The 24,162-nt window shown below is 37.3% G+C and overlaps 2 protein-coding genes across 3 annotated transcripts; one reads left to right on the forward strand and one right to left on the reverse strand.

Moving 5' to 3' along the window:
- Positions 1–1,683: 1,683 nt before the first annotated feature.
- Positions 1,684–4,682, forward strand: LOC147539874 (ENTH/ANTH/VHS superfamily protein). The gene has a single exon (XM_086641389.1). The coding sequence runs from the start codon at positions 2,460–2,462 to the stop codon at positions 4,401–4,403; it is 1,944 nt and encodes a 647-aa protein (XP_086497515.1). The 5' UTR covers positions 1,684–2,459; the 3' UTR covers positions 4,404–4,682.
- Positions 4,683–5,969: 1,287 nt separating this feature from the next.
- On the reverse strand, positions 5,970–20,416 carry LOC147539875 (Transducin family protein / WD-40 repeat family protein). 2 transcript variants are annotated; one of them, XM_086641391.1, is made up of 21 exons: positions 20,333–20,416; positions 18,821–19,909; positions 17,840–18,314; positions 16,229–16,316; positions 15,923–16,104; positions 15,627–15,763; positions 14,662–14,728; positions 13,779–13,938; positions 13,542–13,656; positions 12,407–12,482; positions 12,128–12,310; positions 11,282–11,442; positions 10,089–10,194; positions 9,467–9,671; positions 9,090–9,364; positions 8,790–8,911; positions 7,907–8,051; positions 7,716–7,808; positions 7,078–7,151; positions 6,741–6,794; positions 5,970–6,567 (listed from the first exon to the last, which is right to left on the reverse strand). In XM_086641391.1, exons 2-21 carry the CDS (start codon positions 19,819–19,821, stop codon positions 6,261–6,263), a joined length of 4,026 nt encoding a protein of 1,341 aa, XP_086497517.1. In that variant the 5' UTR covers positions 19,822–19,909; positions 20,333–20,416; the 3' UTR covers positions 5,970–6,260. The 2 variants fall into 2 exon arrangements, with proteins under 2 accessions (XP_086497517.1, XP_086497516.1); XM_086641390.1 differs by lacking the exon at positions 20,333–20,416 and having other exon boundaries at positions 18,821–20,273.
- Positions 20,417–24,162: the final 3,746 nt, after the last annotated feature.

Below are 24,162 nucleotides of genomic sequence, written 5' to 3' on the forward strand. Positions count from 1 at the left end.
AAGAGGTCTTTGTAATTGAAACAAGTTAGTTAAGTTGAGAAGTAATAAGAATTGTTCTTCAAGAAACTTAGTTTTCAAGTATGGATACCGAAAAAGCTAATATTGTGAACTAAAAAAATCATGATTTTGGATTGTTAGACAAAGGCGCAGCAAGAAAAAAAGACAACAATTAGAGAGATCCCATGGGTGCCTTCCTTTACCTCTATCAAGTTAGATAGCATGATCCCAAATGGGGCAAACTTAACTACCTAATACTCTATATAGACCACTGAACTAATTTATGTACGTAGGTTGATGGATTTTGATATAGTAAAACAAACGTCAATAACAAATGGACACATCCATCTTAAAATCAAATTAAAAGTTGTATATTCTTCTTGGATACTTGCATATTTTCCAAGTTCAATGTTTCAATGAATAAGCTGCTTAATTTATCAAAGAGGGAAAACTGAGATGCTCAAATCTGTTATTGCTACCACCCCAAATTTTCAAATGTCATATTTCGAGCTCTCTAGTAGAATCTCTAAGGGTACAGTAGTAACTCTTGATAGAGATTTGTGGTGGGGAATAAGTTGTACAAAAACCACAAAGACTCATGGACAAGTTAAAAAGTGACATGTCCTGGGAAATTGTTAGAGTGCAGCAGATTTCAAGCCTTATTCCTCCTTGTCAAGATAGAATTTGATGTATCTTCTTTTAAAGGGGGGGTTCCTAACAAAGCTGCAACTCTTTTGGTTGTTTATAATGTTGCCGGAGAATGGATTGCAGGATCCTCTTCTCTCATCAAATGTCGGTCAGTAGACGAATGGGAGGAGGCAATGGTGGCGAAGCAAGCTGTTCTTTTTTGCCATTGTCTCAAGAAATAAGAAGGGGTGGTTCTCGAAAGGGACTCAAATAATATCATCATGTACAAAGAAACAAAAGCACCCTGGACTTCTTGGGTCTAATTTGAAATATGTAATTTTTTTTTATTAAAAGTATAAACCCGCCTCCTGGGAATCCTACTTGAACCGCATGTGAGAGAAACCCTTATTTCTCTCTTCACGTGACTGAACATGTGAGAGGAGAGAAAAATTCTTGATTCTCTCACATGCGGTTCAAGCGGGAGCCACTAGAAGCGGGTTGTGTAGCCTTGTTGATTTTTGTATCTATCGAACTTTTTGTCGTATAAATACTGATTCTGTGACTCACTCGACTCATAAGAATAATCTAGAAAGGTCTAGGCATAATATAAATCAACCTTATTTCAATCCAACTTGGAATATGTTACTGTCTAAACGATAGTTGTGAGTTTATTTTGGCCGTTGCATTGACATTCAGTTTTGGTTGGGGGAGTGAAGAATTTGGTCCAGTTCTGTTTCACCCATATCGAACCAATTAGGTTAACGCATAACTTCTATTTTAAGACCCACTTTCACTCTTGCCACTTCTTTTGAACCTTAGTGTGACTTTGGTCCTTACTATTCTCAAGTTGAACACAGATTAGACCCAGTCCGACTGCCTTCAAACCTAAATAAGAGGACGCCTATAGACGCTCCCTTTGTTCTCCTAGCATCATTTATGTAAGAAATTAAAAAGTTGACCTATATATAGTTCGTACCATAGTAATAAGATAGGACGCAAAGTAGGGAATAGAATCTCATTAACACAAATAACCAATGCCAAAGCGGTACAGTCAGAGTAAACTCAGTTCTTTGCTTTCTAAAACACAAACAACCGACAATTTGGTAACCAAATCTAGACCTTACAATAAAAATAAACGGCCAAGATTAAATCACTCACGACGGATTTCAACGTTTCTGTTTAGATCGAGTATATAATCCCGTGACATCCGCAATTAAAAATTTTCATATAACAAAGCGAGAAAACTTAAAAAAAAAAAAAAGTAGAATCGAAATGCCGGCGGAAGAGTGAAACCAGAGCCAGCTAAAAATCGCTGTAACGCGTTTTTCCGATCTTAACTGGATTTGATTCTGATAAGTCTTACTCCTTTCTGATTCAGTCATCTTTATCGTTTCAAACTTCCTCCGGTGAGCTCCGGTCTGATACTGCGGCAGTCAGGTGATCGATCTTCGTGATTGACGCAGAAGTCAACGGATCGGAACTCATTTCAATAGATCCGAAGCCATTTAGGATCAGATCGGATCAGATTTTTGGATCATCTGAAAGATTTGGTAAAATCTGTTTCTGATTTTGTTTCCTTTTCTGAAATTTGGTTCTTGATTGCTTAATTTAATCTTAGTTATATCTATATTTAAGTTTAGTTGAGGATTTGATAGAGAAGAGGTTTTTGAAATTTGATTTATTTAGGTATAATTGGTCTATATAGATCTGAGATTTAAGAAATTTTTATGTTTGAGAAGGTTAGTGAATCAGTCAAAAGTTAGATCTTTGTTTTTGTGGAGATTGTTTGATATTTGGTGGTAGTGGTGGTGGTGGTGATTGTGGTTTTGGTGGGAATGTCGACTAGTACGATTAGGAAGGCGATCGGAGCGGTGAAAGATCAAACAAGTATAGGTATTGCGAAAGTAGCTAGTAATACAGCTCCAGATCTAGAAGTTGCCATTGTTAAAGCGACTAGTCATGATGATGATGCCGCTCATGAGAAGTATATAAGAGAGATCTTGAATCTAACTACTTATTCAAGAGGATATGTTAATGCTTGTGTAGCTACAATTTCGAAACGATTAGGTAAAACACGAGATTGGATAGTTGCACTTAAGGCATTGATGCTTATTCATCGACTTTTAGTTGAAGGAGATCCTGTTTTTCAACAAGAAATTCTTTATGCAACTCGTAAAGGAACTAGACTTCTTAATATGTCTGATTTTCGTGATGAAGCTCATTCGAATTCGTGGGATCATTCCGCATTTGTAAGAACTTATGCTCTTTATCTTGATCAAAAGCTTGAGTTTTTGGTTTATGAAAGGAAACAGGGTGGTGGTGGTGCTGGTGGGGAGGAAGATAGGTTTGGCCGAAGAGAGGATCGATGGAAGTCGCCACCTCCTAGATCTTATGAAGCTGGTTACGGAGAATTTAGGGATGAACCAGGTTATGGTGGATATGGGTCGAGACCACCACAGAGATCTCGGTCTTTTGGGGATGTGAATGAGGCTCAAGGAAGAGGGGAAAAGAGGCAAGTGACTCCACTTAGGGATATGAAACCAGAGAGGGTTTTAGGGAAAATGAATCAGCTTCAGAAGCTTCTTGATAGGTTTTTGGCTTGTCGTCCTACTGGTACAGCCAAAAACACTAGAATGGTGCTTGTTGCGTTGTACCAGCTCGTTAAGGAGAGTTTTCAGCTATATGCTGATATATGTGAGGTTTTGGCTGTTTTACTTGATCGATTCTTTGATATGGAGTACTCTGATTGTGTTAAAGCTTTTGAAGCATATGCTAGTGCGGCTAAACAGATTGATGAACTTGTGTTGTTCTATGGTTGGTGTAAGGATACGGGTGTGGCGAGATCGTCTGAATATCCAGAAGTTCAGAGGATTACAGATAAGCTATTGGAGACTCTAGAGGAGTTTATGAGAGAAAGAGGAAAGAGACCAAAGAGCCCCGAGAGAATTGAAGAAGCCCCACCAGTGGTCCAAGAGGAGGAACCTCTGCCCGATATGAACGAAATAAAAGCACTTCCTGCACCAGAGAGTTATACTCCGCCACCACCAGAGCCTGAACCTGCACCTCAACCTGCACCTCAACCTCGAAAACAGGAAACAGGAGATTTATTGAATTTGAGTGAAGATGCTGTTTCTGCCGATGATCAATCAAATAGGTTAGCCCTAGCTCTGTTCTCTGGACCAGCTGCCACTAATGGAAATGGATCATGGGAAGCATTCCCTTCAAATGGACAACCTGAAGTAACCTCAGCTTGGCAAAATCCAGCAGCTGAACCCGGGAAAGCGGATTGGGAATTAACTCTCGTCGAGACAGTGAGTAATTTATCGAATCAGAAGGCAGCTTTGGGAGGTGGATTAGATCCATTACTTTTGAACGGGATGTATGATCAAGGAGCAGTAAGACAACATATGAGCACTTCCCAATTGACTGGAGGAAGTTCAAGCAGTGTTGCTTTGCCGATGCCAGGCAAAACAACTCCAATGCTTGCTCTTCCAGCTCCCGACGGGACTATACAACCTGTTAATCAAGACCCATTTGCCGCATCTACCGTCATACCTCCACCTTCGTACGTGCAAATGGCAGATATAGAGAAGAAACAACAACTACTAGTTCAAGAACAACAGTTATGGCAAATGTATGCAAGGGAAGGAATGCAAGGTCAAGCTAGTTTGGCGAAGATGAACGTTCCTGGTGGTTATCCTGCACAACAAATGATGCCGTACGGAATGCCACCCGCCAACGGCATGGGACAAGGTGGATACTATTACCCTCCCTATTGATTTTCTTTCTCTCTCTATATTTCTCTCTCTATCTGTATGAATTAGTTGATAATGCTTAAAACTCTTTTGCATTTTCATGTCTTCTATGTTATACTTGTTATTTTGTCGTGTTCGTATTTGTGCTCTTTAGTGAAAGTGAAACTTTAAACTGTGAAAGGGAGTGGTGGGTATCTATAAAGAAATAGAGAGAGAAGTTAACTTTGTATTTCTTTTTGTTGTTTGTAATCTTAAATTCTTAGTTTTTTGGATATCAAATTCATATTTGACTGAGTTCTCTCATTGGAGTTGTGGTATTTTACAATTTGTCATGTGATTTTTGGATGTTGTTTAGAAACATGAACAAGAATTATGAAATAGATTCTAAATTCAATTCTGATTAGTTTTGAGAAGCAAATTTCGATATTCTCTAATTTTTGGTGGGCTTCCAACTCGCTTTTGTCATTTCCTTTAAGACCTTGTCACGCATTTCTTCTGCAATATAACTTTATGCTGTATGCTGTAATCTGTATCACTTTTGCATTGTATTATAGGATACTTTTATCCTGTATTACTGGAACGGAGTGAAGTTCTCATGGCCTTGCTCAGATCTTCGTCTGTCTGATGGTTGGTTAATACTCTCGCAGGCAAAAATGAGGTTGTTGGAGAGATTTATGAGAGATGGCGTAATCGGCAATGGCGATCCACATTGGGGCATTTGAGGGCACGTGCCCCCACATCCCCAAATGTGAACTCCTTTGCTACCCATATATGAAGTAAGTTCATACTTCGCTTTCAAAACAAGCCATGGATACATAACTAACCACAGACTTATTATGTCACCATAACCAACCCTTGTCTCACTTGGGAACACATCTTCCAAATGTTTTATCCAATGGGGTATTCATCTTTGGTTTGATCAAAGTCCGGTCCAATTCTTATTAGGTCCGAAAGAAAAGAAAAGAGTACTAGAGTAGAAAGTCATCGATATCGACATTAATTAAAAGAGAAAAAAAGTGAAATCGAGAGAGATGGAGGGAAAGTTGTGAGATTAAGATCAGGGATCTTCATATTTAGAGAGAGAGAGGGAGGGGGAGGGGGGGTGTCGGAGGGGAAGAAGACCCGTTTGTAGAGAGCTTTTTCGCCGCAGGTTGCAGATAAATCGAAAATTACCCTCTTTCTCACTTTGCATCTCCCTATATCTCTTCGTCGTCAGCAGACTGACATTTTTTATGTTGTGAATACAAGTAATGTGCGACTAAAATATCCTGATTTTCCAATGGGTTGGTAATAAGTGGTGTGTATATTTTTTTGACACGACTTTTTTACTTACTGGCTATTGTCACTAAAACATGCCCCACAACTAAAGTTTTCTGACCTCCGACACTAAATTCGGCAACCATCTCTTTCTCTAAATTCTAGTTGGAAGAGGTTTTAGAGAGAATGGGAGAACTAAATAACGTAATAGTCCGCTGATGGAGTAATCAGCAGGTCGAGAGGCGAGTGGAAATAACCCATGATTTAGTCAAGTGAAAATTGACCAAGACAAGGGGAATGTGGGTGTGTGTCAGGTAGAACCAGTGAGCGCACTTAAAACCACAAAACTTTAATTAAAACATTCAGAATTTATATAACAAGAGTCAAGACTTGAACGATCTGGAAATATCATTTACAAGGTAAACCCTAACAAAAATGATTTCTATACCAAAAGGAGCAAAAAAGAACCTGACTCCCCCAGTCGGCTAGTATAAAACAAACAAATTTATAGGTTTACTGTTTACCGAATTCCTCAAATTCGACCGACAGCTTAAAAACTCTTCTTACACATTAATTTCACAAAGCCGGTATTTCATGAGTTAAAAAAATTATAACCTTCTCCATTTACTCGAAAAGGGGTTGTGAATCCATGCAGAGATGTACTAATTTTCTCTGGTATTGTGCAAAATATTCACTTACAGCAGTTACGTCTTCATGGTCGGGACTCAAGCGAGGCAAGATGAATGATTGCTTTTCTCCAGCAGACAATGGCTTCTTGGTTGATTCGTCAATGTCAGAGTTTGATGATATTTTCTCGTTAATTTCATGGCAGGCAAGTAAGAACATTGCAGCTGTGTCTGCCTGTTGCCATTCTCGAAGAGCTGCCAATGCCTCTTGTAAGGCACCAGCAGCAACATACAATATCAAAGCCCTGTACATTTTTATAGTTAGTGACTTGAGAATTTCAACAATATCACCCCGAATCAAACACAAAAAAACAAAAAAACACTCTGAAATCTAACTCCGAGATATGAATTTCAACAAAAAACAAACAGTAACCCAGAATGCGGTGCAAAAAAATGGACACAAGAATACGGTAATTACCTCCAGATGTTGTGTTCTGTATGAAGAACGTGCCCTGCCCATCGCAGCAATACCCTGTGTAGTTTCAACGAATATCATAAAGGTTGAGCTCGAACATGATTTTTTTTCCATCAGTAATGATCTTATACTTGAACCAAGCATCTTACCAGTTTAAGTATATAAAAGACTAGTCATCAATAATCATTAACAGCAATTGGGCAGTCCAATTCTCTATGAACCCTAGTCTTGAAGTCCAGTTTGTTAACATGTTAAATGATTACGGGGCGTCTTATGTCAATGGTATACTAGTTGCATCAGTCTAGGAAAGAAAGATACAATTCAGAGAGCAGATATGAACCTTGCATAATCAGTTCCCTCCAAATGTGAGGCGGCTAAAGTAGCTGCATCCGTCCAACATCCAGCATCTTGTAGCTGCAGCACAGATAAACGTCAAAGAAGTTGATAGATCACTACTGCAACCAATATCATGAAAGGATCACAAATAACCCCTTGCTCAAATTGAGATATCTGGTATGGGTAGGACAAAGATATGTAACATGAGTGACATAAAGTAGCTGCCATCTACTATAACATAATACAAACCTTACACATTATCTGAAAGAACACAACATCTGGAGGTAATGGTATCTCACACTGACATGTCGGATATGGCTAGTTGTATAGGGTCGTTGACATATGTTTTTCTATTAGTTATTAGATCTTTTAATTTACTTAGTATTCTTTTTAACTTTAGGACTAACCTTTGTTACATTATTCAAAATAAGTATATCATGTGTACACACACACACACACACACACACACAAACACTGAGAGACTAATAAGTCATACGTAATTGATATTATTGAATAATTTCATATATAATGTATCATGTATGTATATAGTGTAGGTTGTAGATGGATCACTCCCCCCTCACCGCCCCCTTTACAGCCTTATGTATAGAAGTTGTCGATATGAATTTTGCTTGAGAGCCTAACCTGAGAACAAGCTTCCTGGTACCTTCCAACAGCACAGAGAAGATGTGTTCCAGATAATGACTTGTCAGTCTGAACCATATTAGCTGCAACAACCTAGATCACCGTGACAATCAAAGTTATAAAGATCAAGTAGAAGTATACACTGATCTGAAGAATTTGGAAATTTTTAGCTTCAAAAAACTAGTGCTTACCTTTACAGCAAGTTCATGTAGAGACTTGGACACAGCAGAGGAAAGCGCAACTGCACGCAATGCATTGGCGTAGAAATAAGTACTTTCTGGAGTGGTAGAGAGCAATACACTAACTGCAGCTTCTAAGTTCCCAACTGAAATGAGCCTGATAATCACAAAAGTATTTGTTTTAACTTTTAATCTGAAGATAACAAGGAATTAAATTTCGAAACCATTTCTATGCCTACTGAAATTTTCATCAAAACCGAAATTTAATTAACTTTCTCTTAACAATGCCTTGTCAAGGAAATCAATTTCGAAATATTTCGGTCGAAATGACAGAAATATTTCTATTTCCATGCCTACCAATATTTCTATTTCCATGCCTACCAAAATTGCCACCGAATCTCAATGTCGACCTACCAAAGCTGCTGGATTTTCTTTCTTTTCTAATCCAATGATCATCAGACTCATCACAACTGGCAGAACCATAGTAAATGCAGAAGTTTTAACTTTTTAGTCCATTTACTTTTTTTCTTTTTACCCTACGTTTTCTGTTTGAATAGAAGAGAAGCTTATCAGAAATTAGACTGCACGCACATCACCGAAATTATGAACTTGTATCTTCTTGGAAATCATACATGCTTATATCCCTGTTAAATACGCAAGACTAACGTATAACTTCGAAAAATTATCTCCATGTTTTCACTTTTTTATGAACTTCTACGTGTAATCACATATATGCTTCTCTAGTTGATGTCTGTTTTTTTAAGGTCAGTGGATGTCTGTTACAAATTGAGTGCATGCAAAAAATGTACTTTATCTAGTGCATCATATTGAGTTCCTTCTACAAAGCTGTGCAAGCAAAAAACCAAATAAGAAACTCTTAGTATAGCAGACTTACTCATGTACACGATTCTGGATGGCCTCTTCTCCCTCCAATTTTTCATGCCAAGGAATACGTTCATTAGCACTTTCCCATAATTCTTCTTGCTCAAATGCCATCAGCTTCAGTCGACCATAACTCTGCCAAAAGAATAAGTTGATTCTTATAAATGTGTTGTGGCACGATGGAGCTACATGAACATTCATCACAGTCCTTGTGCATTAGAGAGTAGACGTACGGTATAAACAAATCCTTGATATAGTTTGTGCCTCAAAAACTAAAAGTGAAAATGAAATAAAGACAAAGCTAGAGACTAACCATATTATCCCGCTTAACCCTTCCGGATAATGATTTCCCTTTCGAAGATATCCTACTAAGTGCAGAGGTATCGTCAAGATCTGCTGAAGAGTATTTCTGAAGAGACTTATGAGTAGATTTATTTATCAAATGGGAAAGAGCACGAGGTAACTGTAGCCAAAATAGTGCTTCTGATGATTCACCAAAGATTGCAGCAGCAAATGCAAACCTCATTGCTGCACCTTTATTTACCACAGTAGCATATAGTCTTGCCCTCTCATCATCAAGTATGCAACCTTCAGAAACACAGGATGCTTCAAATATTAGACAAACTGGCTTCAAAGGTCTTTATAATTAAGATAAGCATAATAAGCTTGTCGAAATCATGTTAGAACAACCTTCTCTTCTATATGGTTCCAAAACTTTTAGTAGTAACTCTGGCACAACAGAGTCACCAACAGGTGGAAGAAGTGAATCAATCATGTAACTCCGAAGATCTCTGCCGGATGAACCAGCCCCAGGAATTACATATGGGCTCCCGTCTTTCGTAGTTGTATCAAACCAAGATGGCTTTACACCTAATTGCAAGACCATTCGCAGTGCCTGTGGTGAAAAAGGTCACAAAACAATGAACAACTAAACTATAAGACACTTAGACCTCATCGGGACCAAGTGTTTGTGGTGTGTCTTTTTCTACTTTATTATAAAACATAAAATTTAAATAAAGCCTACAAGTTAGACACGATTTCTCTAATGCATGTAATCCAATTCTCCAAGTTTGTATCACCATCTTTAACAGACATTGAGAATTAGCATTAGAGACTTCAATGCAATTTTGTAATGTTATGTGCAAGTATATGTGTTTTATATCAGAATGAAGCAATGAAAGGTAGAGAACAAACAAGGCCTTACTTTCTCGGCACAATGCATATGAAGCAACATTTAGCAAGGGGCGAATGAATCCAATGTTTAAGAAGACGAGATGAAATGTATGAAACAGACAAAAGGAAAGAAGTTTACTAGAGCATGGGGTGTAGGTAGCAAAATAGGAGAGCATAGAGGCAGCGGTCGAAATCTCTCTTTAATTGCTCTAGGGTAGGATAGTGGACCGGATCTTTTCTCATTACTGCATAAAAAGAAGAAATTATTAGTGATTTGTCTGACATTTATCACGACCTAAATACCTCTTTTGCTGTCATATATATTCTCTTTGCTAGTTGTCCTCTTCAGTAGACTGATTCTTAATTTTAATAATATTTTTACGACAAATAGAAGACATATTTGTCCCACATGAGACCCGAGAGTTCAAGATTCCTCTGTAGCCCTAAAAACAAATAACTTTTGGGATAATTCCAAGTGGTGGCAGTTAATGGGGAGTGTAGAAAAGTGTGTGCTCTACCTCTACCGCGAGATACAAATTTTGCCACTTTAGATGCATACTCGTACTTCTTAAAACCAAACCTATGTAACATGGACAACTGTATTGGTATCGGCATCTGACACTTCAATGAGGTATCAGATACTGTGAGTGAAAAATAGCCAAAACAGAGTTAGGACAGCACAAATATATTTCCATCTTAGTTATTAGGTCCCACATTTCCAATAAGAAGTAACGATCATGAATCTTTTATCAAGCATCGTTACGTTTAACCTAGATCAATATATTACGATCCTATCATGACTACGTGCAAAAAACACAGAAGACAAATCTCACATTACACAATTGAAGGGACTTGCAATTTTCGAGATCCGACATGAGTGTCCGGTTTTCGAGAATCAGACACGACAAAATGCTATAAGGGAGTAGTCATACTGTATAGTATTGCACACGGCATAACATGCTTAAAATGAGTACCCATATTTGATGACACGGAAATCATACTACACTACAAAGAAGTATCCATGTTATATAAAAGCCAAATGGAAGGTCCTAAGTCTAGTTTTCTTTCATACACCTCAATTAATCCTCTTTGATGTGTTGAAAGATGTGAAGGTCGCCATCTAGGTGAGTAGGTTCTTTATCTTGTCTTTTTTGTTCACCAAAAAGTAACCATGAACTCCTGGGTATAAGACAATATAATATAAAAATAACCTAATCTTCTTACCTTTTAAAATACTTGATATGTTTCTAACATGTGCATAAAAATGATAAACATATAAAACAATAAATAAAAAAACAATTTAAAATTTAAGGGAAAGGAATAATGACATACATGTTGATCTCAATTAGACGAAGACTACTATCAGCACCAGCTATGCATAACACAAGTGGCTCATTTTTATCTGTTCGCAGGGGCAACCAATCCAGTTCCAAGACAAGGGTTCCAGGAAATTGAGGCTGTAATAGGGAATTGGCTAATGGATCTTGTGAATCCTGCAAGTAAAAAGGAAAAAAAAAAAAAGAACTTTCTTTAGTTGACACTAAAGAACCTTGATTGTGCCGCAAGGAAATATTTATTAATTCCTTTGCAATTGAATCGTGACTATATATCAGTTGAAATGGTATTGGCTAACGTAAGAGAGTTTTGTAGTGACCGTTGTTTAACCTTAAGTCAAGCCCTAATACGTATGGAACGGCTAAGGAATTCAAGAAAGATATAAACTTTGGGAGTGTAGAAGATGCATATGAAAAATGGAACTGCTCATGATTCATATAACATGGATTCTTCCAATTTCATCCTTGGTTCACATCAAATCAAGCAAAAGCAAAGCATGAGAGAATTGGGGTTCTACAAGTTACTAAACCACGTCAAAGCACAATACCACATATAAGGTATGCAGTAGACAACTGTCAAGTTCCACGTGATCCTGTAACAGCATTATGCGGTTCAAACAAACAGTATAATTTCCTTCCTGAATACACTAGACTACTAGAGGGAACAAAAATATTGCCAGAATCAGAAATGTCGCATCTAAATATCTTAAGAAGGTTAAAGTGTCCAGTTAAAAACTCAAGCAGAGGCTTGATCATCAAAACAGTGTATCAATTACATATGCTATGACATCAGAGGATCTGAAAAAGAGTTCCGTGAAAGGAAAAGAGGTTAAAGTGGGCTTACAAGGTCATATATGGAAAATGTATTATCATAAAATAGAACAGCTATACGCCCACGACTACGATCTCCAGCAACAACAGGTGAGAATTTTATTCTCCTGATTCCTTCTCTGTGTGTGTTGAAGGAGGAAGAAAACCCAGTAGTTACATCCCACCAACGTATATTTCCTGATCTGTCTCCCATTACCTGAAAGAAACGGGATTTTTGTCATATTACCAAGCATATTACATGATATCAATTGCCAAAAATCAACAAGAAACATGCAGAACACGTGATACATACCACATGGGGAAGACGATACGCCATTGCAGTAACTAGTCCATCTGAGGGAACAAATGAAGAAGACGGCCATTTGGGTCTGGGAACAAGAGTTGGACCAATTTTTCATGAGATTAACATAAATCATATTATTAGCTCTGAAAAGGAAAGCAAAATTAATGAATTTATAAAGTTTTACACCATATGAGGGTAATTCATGTGAATAAAGAAGAATTACAAAACAACAAAAAGGTATAGTTTCAATCAAGGAATGAAACTTCCCGAAATTTCGCGAAACGTTTCCTAAAATGAGATTAGGTGCACGAAATAACACTTGCAACTATTTCCTGCATAGTTTCCACCGACATGATCGAAATTTCCACCGAAATTGTTGGAAATATCGAAATTTCCACCGACATGAGGGAAATTTCGACCGACATGGTAGAAATCTAGCAAAAAGACCGGAGAAACTAATACTAGAAACATATCCCCTTCCTTCGTCTTTTTCATCTTTATTTCTCTTAGATCTCTCTTGATTTTTACATTACGTTTTTAATTATTTTTCAATCTATTTGAATGATTTACGCTTTAATTAACTGCCTAAATTGATTTTATCTTAGTAACACCCCTGATATAACTGTGTAATTGACGATACCTTCTCAAACTAACATTGTTTGTTAACTATTAACAATAAGAATGTTATCTTTTGGGTGTTATAGCCAATAAATTATTGGATTTACCCCCGGAAGTGTAATTGTTAATACTCCCTCTAACTAATAGATAATGTTAAAAATCATTTTTATGCTTCATTATGGTTTAATAATCTTGTTATACATAATTGCATCATATTTCTATCATTTCTGTAGATTTGTAACATTTCCACACTGACCGAAACATTTCTTCGAAACGTTTCCACTTTTGGACCGACCGAAATTTCCACCGAAACCGAAATTTCATTCCTTGGTTTCAATAGACGCTTCACCCTTCAATTAAAGTTCATGTACAACAACCTTGACGTTACAATAAGCTTATACGAAAATAAATAAATACATAAATATAAAATTAAATATATTGCTCCATATGCTGATGATATGTAGTCTGAATGTAAGTACCAAAGCTCAAATTCTTGTCATTATGATTGATAAGATAAACATAAAACCTGAAGTCTCGAATTCTTCGGCCATGAACCTCAAATACCCCAAGTGCACCATTGACTAGTGCAAATGCAAAACTCTCCGAAATGTCATCTGTGGATCCTTCTGAGCTTGTGGCCTCTGAAAGGAGAAGTACTTCTAGAGTCAACTTCCAATAGGGCTTCTGTACATGGACCAATTCTAAACAAGTGCCTCAAAGGAAGCCTACTCATATGAAGAATGTCTTGGTAAAATAAACTTACTGGGATCCACTGAATTTGTAGTAGGAGTCACATTAGGTGCCACCACTGCATGCCCTGTGGAGGACAATGGTGATTGTTTAGAAGGCCCATTCTGAACGGGTTTTGGAGCCGTTGGAAGAGTCCACTCCAACACAATGAATGGAAGAGCTAATGATCTAAGCTACAGGGAGAAATAAAAAATCATCAATATCTAGATGAAGACATTAAAAGTTCATATAATCTTATCCAGACATTACAAAATCTTTAGGTGCAATATTTAGATAGGTTCCAACTATGGATAATCTTCAAAAGCGTGGGATGTTTTTGACCAACTGGTGCGCCAGATGTCACAACAGTGGGGAATCGATAGTGCATCTTCTGATTCACTGTAAGGAGGCTAGTAAGCTGTGGAATTTCTTCACAAGCAGCCTAGGGTACCAATGGTGTTTTCCAAATTCAGTCAAGGAGACCATAGAGCAATGGAACTCAGTCCCAATCAAGAAAGTTAAGAGAGACCTATGGAATCTAATTCCGTTCGCTATCTGCTGGTCAGTTTGGAAGGCTAGAAATGAGGGTATCTATAGGACTCCTCTGCTGCTCTTAATCTCGAAGTGGAAGACATCCTTGGGCTGCTCTTCCATTGGAGTAGGAACATCGGCTGGGCTATTAATTTGTCTTATCTTGACATTGTATCGAGCTGGGATGGTATTATTAACAACATGCAGCGTTATAACCATCCCAGCTTCTCCTTTTTTTCCTTTTCTTTTTGTTCCCTTGTTGTATTCTTTTCCCCCCATCATTAATTCGAAGTATTCAAAAAAAAAAACTTCTTTAACGACCCTTCATTAGAAATTTCATTTTCTACCTTTCTTAAGCTAAAGAATAGGGGGATCAGTTGACATACCATAATGGGATTCTTTGTCATAGCCCAGACCTCCACCGGAGCATCACGAAACAAAATAAGAAGATACCTGCAAACAAATTTGAGATGTATCAGAGGCAACCACTATGTGAACATAAGTACCAAACATTAAGCATAATATATAAACCCACAGGAAAGAAACAACAAATGAGAACCATAATTTCCATATAAAGTAGAGTAAGGAACACTGCAAAATGAAACAAAATTGGGAGAACTTAGTTGTGTCTACTACATTATACCAATGTCGGACACTGACAAATGGCTGCCTGTTTTGGTAACACAAGTAACAGCCAATGCTCAACATGCCATCGTCTAATTCTATATCTTCTACAAAGAGACTCACAACATGATTGAGTATATGTGTCCAAGAAACAATTAAGAAATGTCTTATAATGTAACAGCTCTTTCAGAATAATTTAGTTTTTAACTTATACACCATGCTCCACTAAAATATTTAACTTTCACAGCTTTCCTATCATTTCTTACCTAACGTTGTCAAGTCGTTGTCACTAGTCCTAACTCCTATTGTCATATTCTGTCTGTTACTGAAAACCCCCCTCTATATACTTCAAGAACCATATCCGAGTTGCATACAACTTTTTTTGGTGTTTCCTTTGTTAGGTTATAAAAAAAAATTGTTTGAGAAGCCTAAGAAGTCTAGTTTGATGGTAAGACAAAACTCAGAAGTTTCAGGTTTTAAACTACAGAAACTAGGATACTAATGAAGTCAAAGTGGCAAAATTGCAGGTATGCGTGGTGTCAATGTAACTAAAGAAAAGTAATAAGTATCACAAAGAATGAATATTTCAAACTAAACGATATATTACTCATTAGGCAAAAAAACTTCCGAAAGGGAAATATAGGTAGCAAAACCACTTGTTTTTGTTCTAAGAAACTAGTTAAAGGATTTAGCAAATAGGGAAGTAGACATTGGTTTCATACTCAACCTTCCAGATGAAGAAGCCCTTAAAGCCCTTATTGGAGCACGTTCAGGCTTTTGTAGGACACGAAATGGTCGATTAAGACCACTTCTAAGACAAGTCACAACAAGTCTATTAGTGTAGCCACCAGTTTTCTCATTCACCTGATTCATCATATACCGATACAATATCAACATGTGCGCCAACATAAAAGAACATAAAGTTTACTAAACAACTAATCATCATTGAATTTGGTAAGTCAATTTTGACAAAAACTAAGCAGTGATTGGCTAGTCACCATAAAACGAATTAACGAACTATACCTGAACATATGAAAATGAAACCAGACGAGAATTTCCAAGCCACCTTAATCCCCTAATAAAACTACTATGAATAGAGAAGCTTGCTGCTACAGCATTGGCGGAGACATCAATGACATCAACTGACCCACTTTGAGTTCCTAAAGCAACCAGTGGAACTGCTGCAGCAGGACTGTTGCCCCCACCTGCATGTAAAATAAACTCAATTTCAACTAATGAGGCTTTTATATCATTCGTAAATGACAACCGGAAACTGAAAAACAAAGTGTTACAATATAATGTCAAAAGAGTGACAGAAGCAATACTCACGTGCCAATGTAGCTGTTAGAGACGGGGATGGTACTGCTAGCACTGTAATTGTTGAAGAAAGAAGATGAACCTGACCAACCAAGCTAATCTGCATCAGCAAGAAATAAAAGGAAATGAGATCAGAAGTAGAAGCCGCAAGCTAGAAGGAAAGAGTCTGGGATGCCAAAAACATGGTTTTATTTCTAAAAAGACAACTTCTATGAAGAAATCCTTCACACTGAAGATTATATCATCACCATGAGAGACTGAGAAATTCGGAGAGCCATGTAAAATGATGATCATTAGCGGCACGTTATCACCAGGAATATAACATTGTTATAAATAGACTTATTATTGCCACCAGTATTAAAACTTATGATCTAAAACCAGAGATAAAACGCATTGATGCTGATACTTCATACCATGCTTTTGACCTTCCCCAAGGAAATGGGTGAATTTTAGAGAAATAAGTTAGTTTCACTTGTTTGATTGAAATTTTATTTTCTGTGGAACTGTGCATTCCTTAACTTCAAGCAATGAAATGTTTGGTTTACTAACTATATATGTATATTTCTGTGGAATGTAATTCCTTGCTGCCCCCAGGCTATAGTTTTCATGGAATTGGTGGAAAGGAATACTAACTATCTTCTCACATTTGCACCCACATTTATTGCTTCAAATATTCTTCAAAACTATAAAAATTAGAAAAAAATTCACAAATTGGCCTTTCTAAATATAATTATAAACATAAAGAACCCAGACTCCCACTTCTTAAGATTTTTAATCAAAGATTAACATGAATCTATAATAAGTTGGGTAACTTGAGCGGGTTGAAGCTAAAGCCGGATCTCCTATAACAGCGCAAAATAAGTAGGATTCATATTAACACTTACGTTCTGACTTAAGATTGCTAACTGAACACAAGCAAATGTTTTCAAAAGCGATTGAGGCATAAACCCCAAGACTAAATGGCGTGCCAAAGCCTTGAAACATACGCCTCTTCAACCAAGAAAGAGGCACACATACTGTGAGCCGTATGCCAAGAACATGCGCTCTCAAGCGGGTTGAGGTGTACGCCACATGTGAACAATGTTCCGGTTGTAGAAAAATATAGTTATTGCATTGAAGTCTTACCATTTTGTAATACAAAAGAAATTTTGCCTTTCTTTACAATTTAGATTTTTAGTGTAATTTATATGACTTTCACTAATTGATTTGCTACATGACTTGCTTATGTTGCTAAATGTAAGCCACTCTTAACATATGTAGTGTTGACTTTCTTTTTGTATGTACTATGCTACTTAGATTTTCTAGAGCGAAATTGCGCCTTGAGGCAACACTCAGTGCTACGGCTTGCATCGTCAAAGAAAACTGTCTGGAGGCTAAATGAAATTTTAAAAAAAATCGAACGTAAAACCTCCTTCAAATCTGTGAAACAGAACCATGCATGTTCAACTATAATTGCATAGAAACCATCCTGATATTAGGTTGTAGAACAATTACGCAAAGAACAAGTGTTTATCTAATAAAGACATCCTTAGGTTCCGAATTCGTCATGACACTCATGTCAATTTCTTTACTCCACTACAAAAGGAACACCATAACAGAAATAAAATAAGTTAGTTCACCAACCTTGATAAGCAAATCTTCATTCTTAAATTTTGAGTTTAAAGGGCGACCAGAAATGCTATTGGCTGACTCTGAATCCTCAACTGCAGCAGACAGAGTTTCACAATTGAAAGAATCTGCCGAATTTGAATTTTTCTCACGAATCGCCAAACCATTGCCATCAGTAACTATGTCTGAGCTTTGAACATCTATACTCCTTTCAACTTCAAGATGCCAATTCCATATTTTTCCATCATCAGTAATGGAGATCAAATATGTGTTAGAAACAAGAAGTGATTGACTAGAGGAAACTGAAGGACTGTCAGAATCAACCGCAGAAAATGAGGCATGGGGTACATCAGAAGAAAGCTTCCCAAGACTCCGGAGAGTAGATTCTGACTGGCATATTACAACAGAAAGAACAGCAGGAGAAGGGACAGATGTGCCAATTGAGGGCAATATTTCGTCTACCTTACACATCACATAAACTTGCTCTTCCCTGCAATAATAAGCCGCTAAATATATTTCAATAAATCGAGCACAATGCAATGCTTCAAGTAGCTTTCAAGATATGTCCCAACTTATTGAACATTATCATGTACAACTCAAACTAAAAAAAATGGAAAAACAACACAAATAACTGATATAATTGCTTAAAAACAACTACGACGATAAATTAAAGTAATAGTAAGTCAAGGGTGTGGGTAAGCATTGGTATTTTGGTGCCTGAAACTGTGAATTACTAGATGAAGGTCTGTGTTGGATGAGGAGTATAATTACAACTGACGGAATATGGAAGAAGAGGTAAATGCAGGAGCGGAGCCAGGATTTGAATTCAAGTTGCAGTAGTAAAATTACTAGAGAGTAAATTTCTTCTTACGACGGATATGTAGTTGCAAACTATAATTCAAGGGTACACCCAAAAAGTTTAACTACCCAAATCGATTTTGAAATGAAACAGGAAGACATGAAGAACAGTAACAATTCAGGTTCAGTAGAACTCACCGTTTCTTTCTCCAGGTACTAAGCTTCCCATCAAGATGAGCACAATACACCAAATCATTATCAGGATCCGGTGCCATATCCATAAACTTACTACTTCCACGAGGCAACCCAGAAGAGAAAAGTGAAGTTTTATAATTCAAATCAAACACAATAAATTCCTTAGGAAATGTCACAAATATAATGTGTCTCCATATAGGCGAAAAACAAAACCTCACGAAATAATGTGGAAAAACAGATAATGCAGGAGAAGAAGAAGAAGGAGCTGCTTCTTTTTCAAGTCTATGTAATTCAGTAAAATCACTATTGTGAGTTGGAATTCTATGTTCTTTAATCATAATATCATCTTCTCCATCACCAAGAACTTTCACAGATAGTAAAAAACCTTTAAGCCCTAAAACACAAAAATGCCTGAAATCGAACGGATCACGACGAATACAAGAGAGAAATTCAGGCGAAGAATCGTATTTCCATATACATCTACCAGTTGAAATATTCCAAAGAGATAGAAGAGAAGGACCATTAATTGAAGCAAGTATCCAACAATCAGGTCGAGCACGGATCCAACAGAGATCCTGAATACCTAATTTAGATTTATCAGATGAAGATGAAGTATGAGAATCGAAATCTAACCAGAGAAGGATTTGATGAAGACGGAAATCCCAAAGAGCAATTCGACCTTGACGATCACCAACAGCGAGAAGAAGATGAGAATTAGAAGGTTCATGAGTGAGTAGATCACGACGGAGAGGTTGAGGAGTCCAACGGACAGAAGAAACGAAAGGAGCTAGAGTTAATGGAGTAGTTGAAGGAGGAGGCATAGGGAGAACGGTGACGAGTTGCATGGATCGAGTTTCAACAATGGCGATACTGCTTCCAGCACCGTAAGCGAGGAGACCGCTTGAACTACAATCGGAAGATCCGCCATTGTTACGACTTGATGGACCAGGAAGCATACAGTCCCATGATTCATGAGCTAATCGAGGTGTTGCAGAGCCAGACATTCCTGAAACCCTGAATTGTTCTTGTTTCTCTCTCTAAAAATTGAGCTTAGAGAGAGAGAGAGATGGGTTTTGTTTTGGTTGACTCTTACTGAGAGAGTCTAGTCATGGCGCTAAATCGGGTGATTCTCAAATTTTGCTTGTTCTTGTTCTTCTTCTTGTTCATTTGTTAAGGATCTGATTTTTTATAATGACTTTGTCACTAAAGGCACCTGAATATGCCGTTTTTAGGCAGTCCCTTTCGAGAAAAAAAAAAATTTGTTTTCTCTCAAATTCTCACCACCACTTCGCCTCTTCGCATAGATGAGGATCGTCAGACGGATTACCATTGTCTACAACCTTTTTAAATAATTAGATCTTCCTCCTCTTTTGACTTCTCCGACCACCACTGTTATTTTTCCCGCTCGTCCTTCCTCTCTCTACATATACTCTGTAAAGGAACACCAATCTGGTTTGGAGATGTTTGGAGGATTCCAAACTAGATATTGTTCCCATGATGGGAACCTTCTCTTACTGAGAGAGTCGAGTCATGGCGCTAAACCGGGTGAAATTCTCAATTTTTGCTTGTTCTTCTTCTTCTTCATTTGTAAAGGATCTCATTTTGATTATGACTTTTTCACTAATTCATCCATTTCTTAATTTTGAGGCTGATAAAGGCACCTGATTGAATATGCCGTTTCTAGGCACCCCCCTTGGAGGAAAAATAATTTGTTTCTCCCAAATTCTCACCACCACTTCGCCTCTTCATGCTGACAAGGATCATCAGACGGATTGCCTTTGTCTACATCCTTCTTAAATAATGAGATCTTCCTCCTCTTTTGACTTCTCCGACCACTACTGTTATTTTTCCCACTCGTCCTTCCTTTCTCTCTCTATATATGCTATGTAAAGGAACACCGATCTGGTTTGGAGATGTTTGGAGGATTACAAACTAGATATTGTTCCCATAATGGGAACCTTCTCTTATGCCGTAATAAATAGAGAAAGAAAGAGAGAGTGAAGGAGGAGAGAAAAATCAAAGTGGTGGTCATGTTGTTTTTTATGGTATACTAAAGATTTTGTTTAAACACGGACTTTAAATTATGTTGTAAATAAAGATTTTTAATTCCATTGTAAAACTAAAAGTTGATATAACGAAAAAGAATAGTAATATCAGAAGAACAAATAATCACCGAGTTGAGTAATTTTAGTCTTCTCAGGATAAAACGACGTTACCTTTTACGAGTTAGGTGTTACGTCTGGTTTGTAAAACTCTGTCAAACTTTGAGTAAGTAATACAAAGTTCTGGCGGACAAAATGACTGCTGAGAACTTTCATGATTTTGTGATGAATGCTCTAAAATGCTTACAATATTGATATCTCTTGTTTGTAGAACTCATTTGATATATATAGGCAGTGAACAGATGTTACTGTGTATGTACCCCACATGCACACTTACTGTTGGTTTTCCCATAGTTACATCTGACTAGGCGCTCATATATGGACTCCAGGTCCAGGGGTGGGAATCGGTCCGGACCGGTCGGTATCGGACTCTAACTTCATCGAACCGGTCGACTCGGACATAAATTGTTGGTGACCACCTATTTACTCGGGCGGACTCGGACGGTCACTCTCAAGAATTCTTTGTCCATTGACCGTTCAAGACCGTTTATTTTACCGGTCCAGTCGGACACCGGACGGTCTCGGTCCGGACTTTCCAATAAATTTACTTAATTCAGAACTTTATTTTTATTACCACAAACAAAATTACTTACAAATGAAGATGTTTAGCCAAGAAATCAAAAGTAAATATAAAAAAGAAAAAACACAGTGGATCATCATTTGACAAGATATAATTAAGCCATGCACTAATGTTTGGTCTTCCAGAGGACTATATGACTATAGCCAACGATCATCATATATTCATATGTCTATAAAATTCAACGGTCAACTTCTAAAAATGAGGACAGTTTAGTCGGTCAACCTATTCGGTCACTCGTACCGGTCGGTCAGCGGTCGGTCCTTCGACATAGAATTTTGACCGTGACCGTCCGCCAATTCTTTCGGGCCGGTCGGACACTGACCGTTATGACCATCGGGTGTCCATGGACACTTTTTATCTCGGTCGAACGGGTCAGATAGCGGTCTTCCGGATCTTTTTCCCACCCCTAGTCCAGGATCTTCAATAGTCACGTCTGCCCAGATCCTAACCACCTCAGATCATTTGAATGCTGGATTCTCCCGATCCGCTCCCCATTAATCTATTGTCAGTTAGATTTCAGATTTGAAATAAAAAATACTCTAAAGCGACGATTCGGAGTACAAAATGTGCCACTAAAGCGACTTAAACGCCCACGCCACGCGCACGCGGTTTGCGTGGTGGAAAGGCACTCAGGTCTGTTTGTTGCACGTGAAAATCAAGTTAGAAAAATCAATTTCCGCATTAAAAAAATTTCAAGTGTGAAAATTATCTAAATAATTATACCACCTTTTACATGTGAAACCTCATTTCTAACTCATACTTTCCAAACTTGCGCTTCCCTCCTCTCGTCAGTATATTTGTGTCTATTCCTCTCTCATCCTTTTCTCCCTTTCTCCCTCTTTCTCGTGCAGATCGTTCTTCTCTCTCTATCTTCACTGATACTTGACAATTAGGACTTTTAGAGTGTCCTATATGAGATTCTTCAAGTTTCCGTTTGTTAGTTTCGTACACAAATTGTTCTTAGGGTGTTGTAAGATTAGAGAAATAATTGAAGGACAGTCAAAGAGTGCCTAGAAGTGATGTGCTTATACGAAAACGATAGGCGCCTGTATACCTTCTAAACTTCCTAGGTTAAAAAAAAAAGAGAAACAGATTACATGGGCCGTATCTACTCTATTTCACCTTGCCTAAGCCCAAGAATGGTCCTACTTTTCCTGCTGAAGTCCAAATCTAGCCCATGATCACACTAAATCTTTTTAAGCCCAACTAGATGCGTGGGAGGGAAGGGATCTATAGGGTGTTTGGTGAAGGTCAGCTTAGTCAGACCCAGAAATTTCTAAAGCGACCCCGTAAGTGTTAAAAGCGCCTCCGCCAAAGCAAATTTGAGGGGGAATTATGAAGGAATGAGGCGCCTTTAACCCTTATGGGCGCCTATAAAACTTCCCTCTTTTCTGTAGAATCTGCTGACAATATTATTTTGGTTCTTGGATTTTTTAACCACTTTTTTTAACTTTGATATTATTGATAATCAATCTAAAATAACATAAATAATGACATGAGATTTTAGTTTTTTGATAGCAGGACAGAAGAATTTGTCAATTATGGCATAATTCCCATGTAAATTTCCACCGAGACTATGGAGAATGAAGTGAAGTATCAGAAGAAAACGTTGATCCAAAAAATTTATAAAATCAACTGAACTCTTTTAAGTTTAGTACTCCGGAAATTTTTTTACTTGTCCAAAACGTTGAGCAAACCAATTCCTATGAATTTAGTTTCTTAGTTGAAGAACATTCTGAGAGAAAATTAGCTTGTCGGTAGATTTCTAGATTTTGCATTTTTTTGGTTGTTGCCCTTTTATATACGGCAAACATCAACATCACAAAATAAAGGAAAATCTTAGTTGATGTGAGAAAGGACAACTCCTATTCCTTTTTATGGTAAGAAGGATTGAGGAACTTCCAAAAGCAATGTTGAAAAGTATCTGAGCTGGTATGTTCCCTTTTAGACTTTTTCTAGGGTTTTAATCTAACTTGTATATAATTTGAAATATACATATCAAAACACAAAAATTTGAAATATGTCAATTTTTTTTTTTTTTGTAGATAATTCAAATTCAGACTACTTTATATTTTATTTACAAGGAGCCTTACATCAACTCTGTCTATTTGTACGCCAAATTTGACCATCTTACTTACCATGCAAGTACATGCATTCAGTTTTCGTAATCTTGAAAAATCAAAACTTAATTTGACGTAGACAGTCGACAAATTTGGTTAGTAGGGACTGGTTTTTTGAGTTTACTACCTCAACACTAATTATTAATTGAATTTATCCTCCTGTAATTGACAATTGTGCTTATCCCTTCAATTTAGAATTTTTGTCAAAACTACTAAGGACGTGTTTGATATGCGATAATAAAATCATAAATTAAATAATACACAAACGAAATCAATCTTTACTAATCGTATTCGGACCAAATCAAATAATAAAGTAAGACGAAATAACTACTAGGAATCATATTGAAAAATAATAACTTTTGGTAGTCACATTTATTTCACGTACGTCAAACACAACTTATATGTTTTTATCAGAAATAATAAATCTAAAGAGGTACCCATTACTGATGAGAGAATAAACTCAAAAACCCTTTATTTATACTC

Source organism: Eschscholzia californica, unplaced genomic scaffold (genome assembly GCF_041429995.1).
Source record: "Eschscholzia californica isolate CP2 unplaced genomic scaffold, dmEscCali1.0.p SCAF_5, whole genome shotgun sequence".
Lineage (NCBI taxonomy): Eukaryota > Viridiplantae > Streptophyta > Magnoliopsida > Ranunculales > Papaveraceae > Eschscholzia > Eschscholzia californica.

Bases quoted from the DNA above. Each gene is read 5' to 3' on its own strand.
- LOC147539874 (XM_086641389.1), top strand. From the start codon at position 2,460: ATGTCGACTAGTACGATTAGGAAGGCGATCGGAGCGGTGAAAGATCAA.
- LOC147539875 (XM_086641391.1), bottom strand. From the start codon at position 19,821: ATGTCTGGCTCTGCAACACCTCGATTAGCTCATGAATCATGGGACTGT. The intron at 8,052-8,789 runs GTAAGTCTGCTA...TGTGATTATCAG, and splicing joins ATCCAGAATCGTGTACATGA to GCTCATTTCAGTTGGGAACT. The intron at 6,568-6,740 runs GTAATTACCGTA...AAAAATGTACAG, and splicing joins ACAGAACACAACATCTGGAG to GGCTTTGATATTGTATGTTG.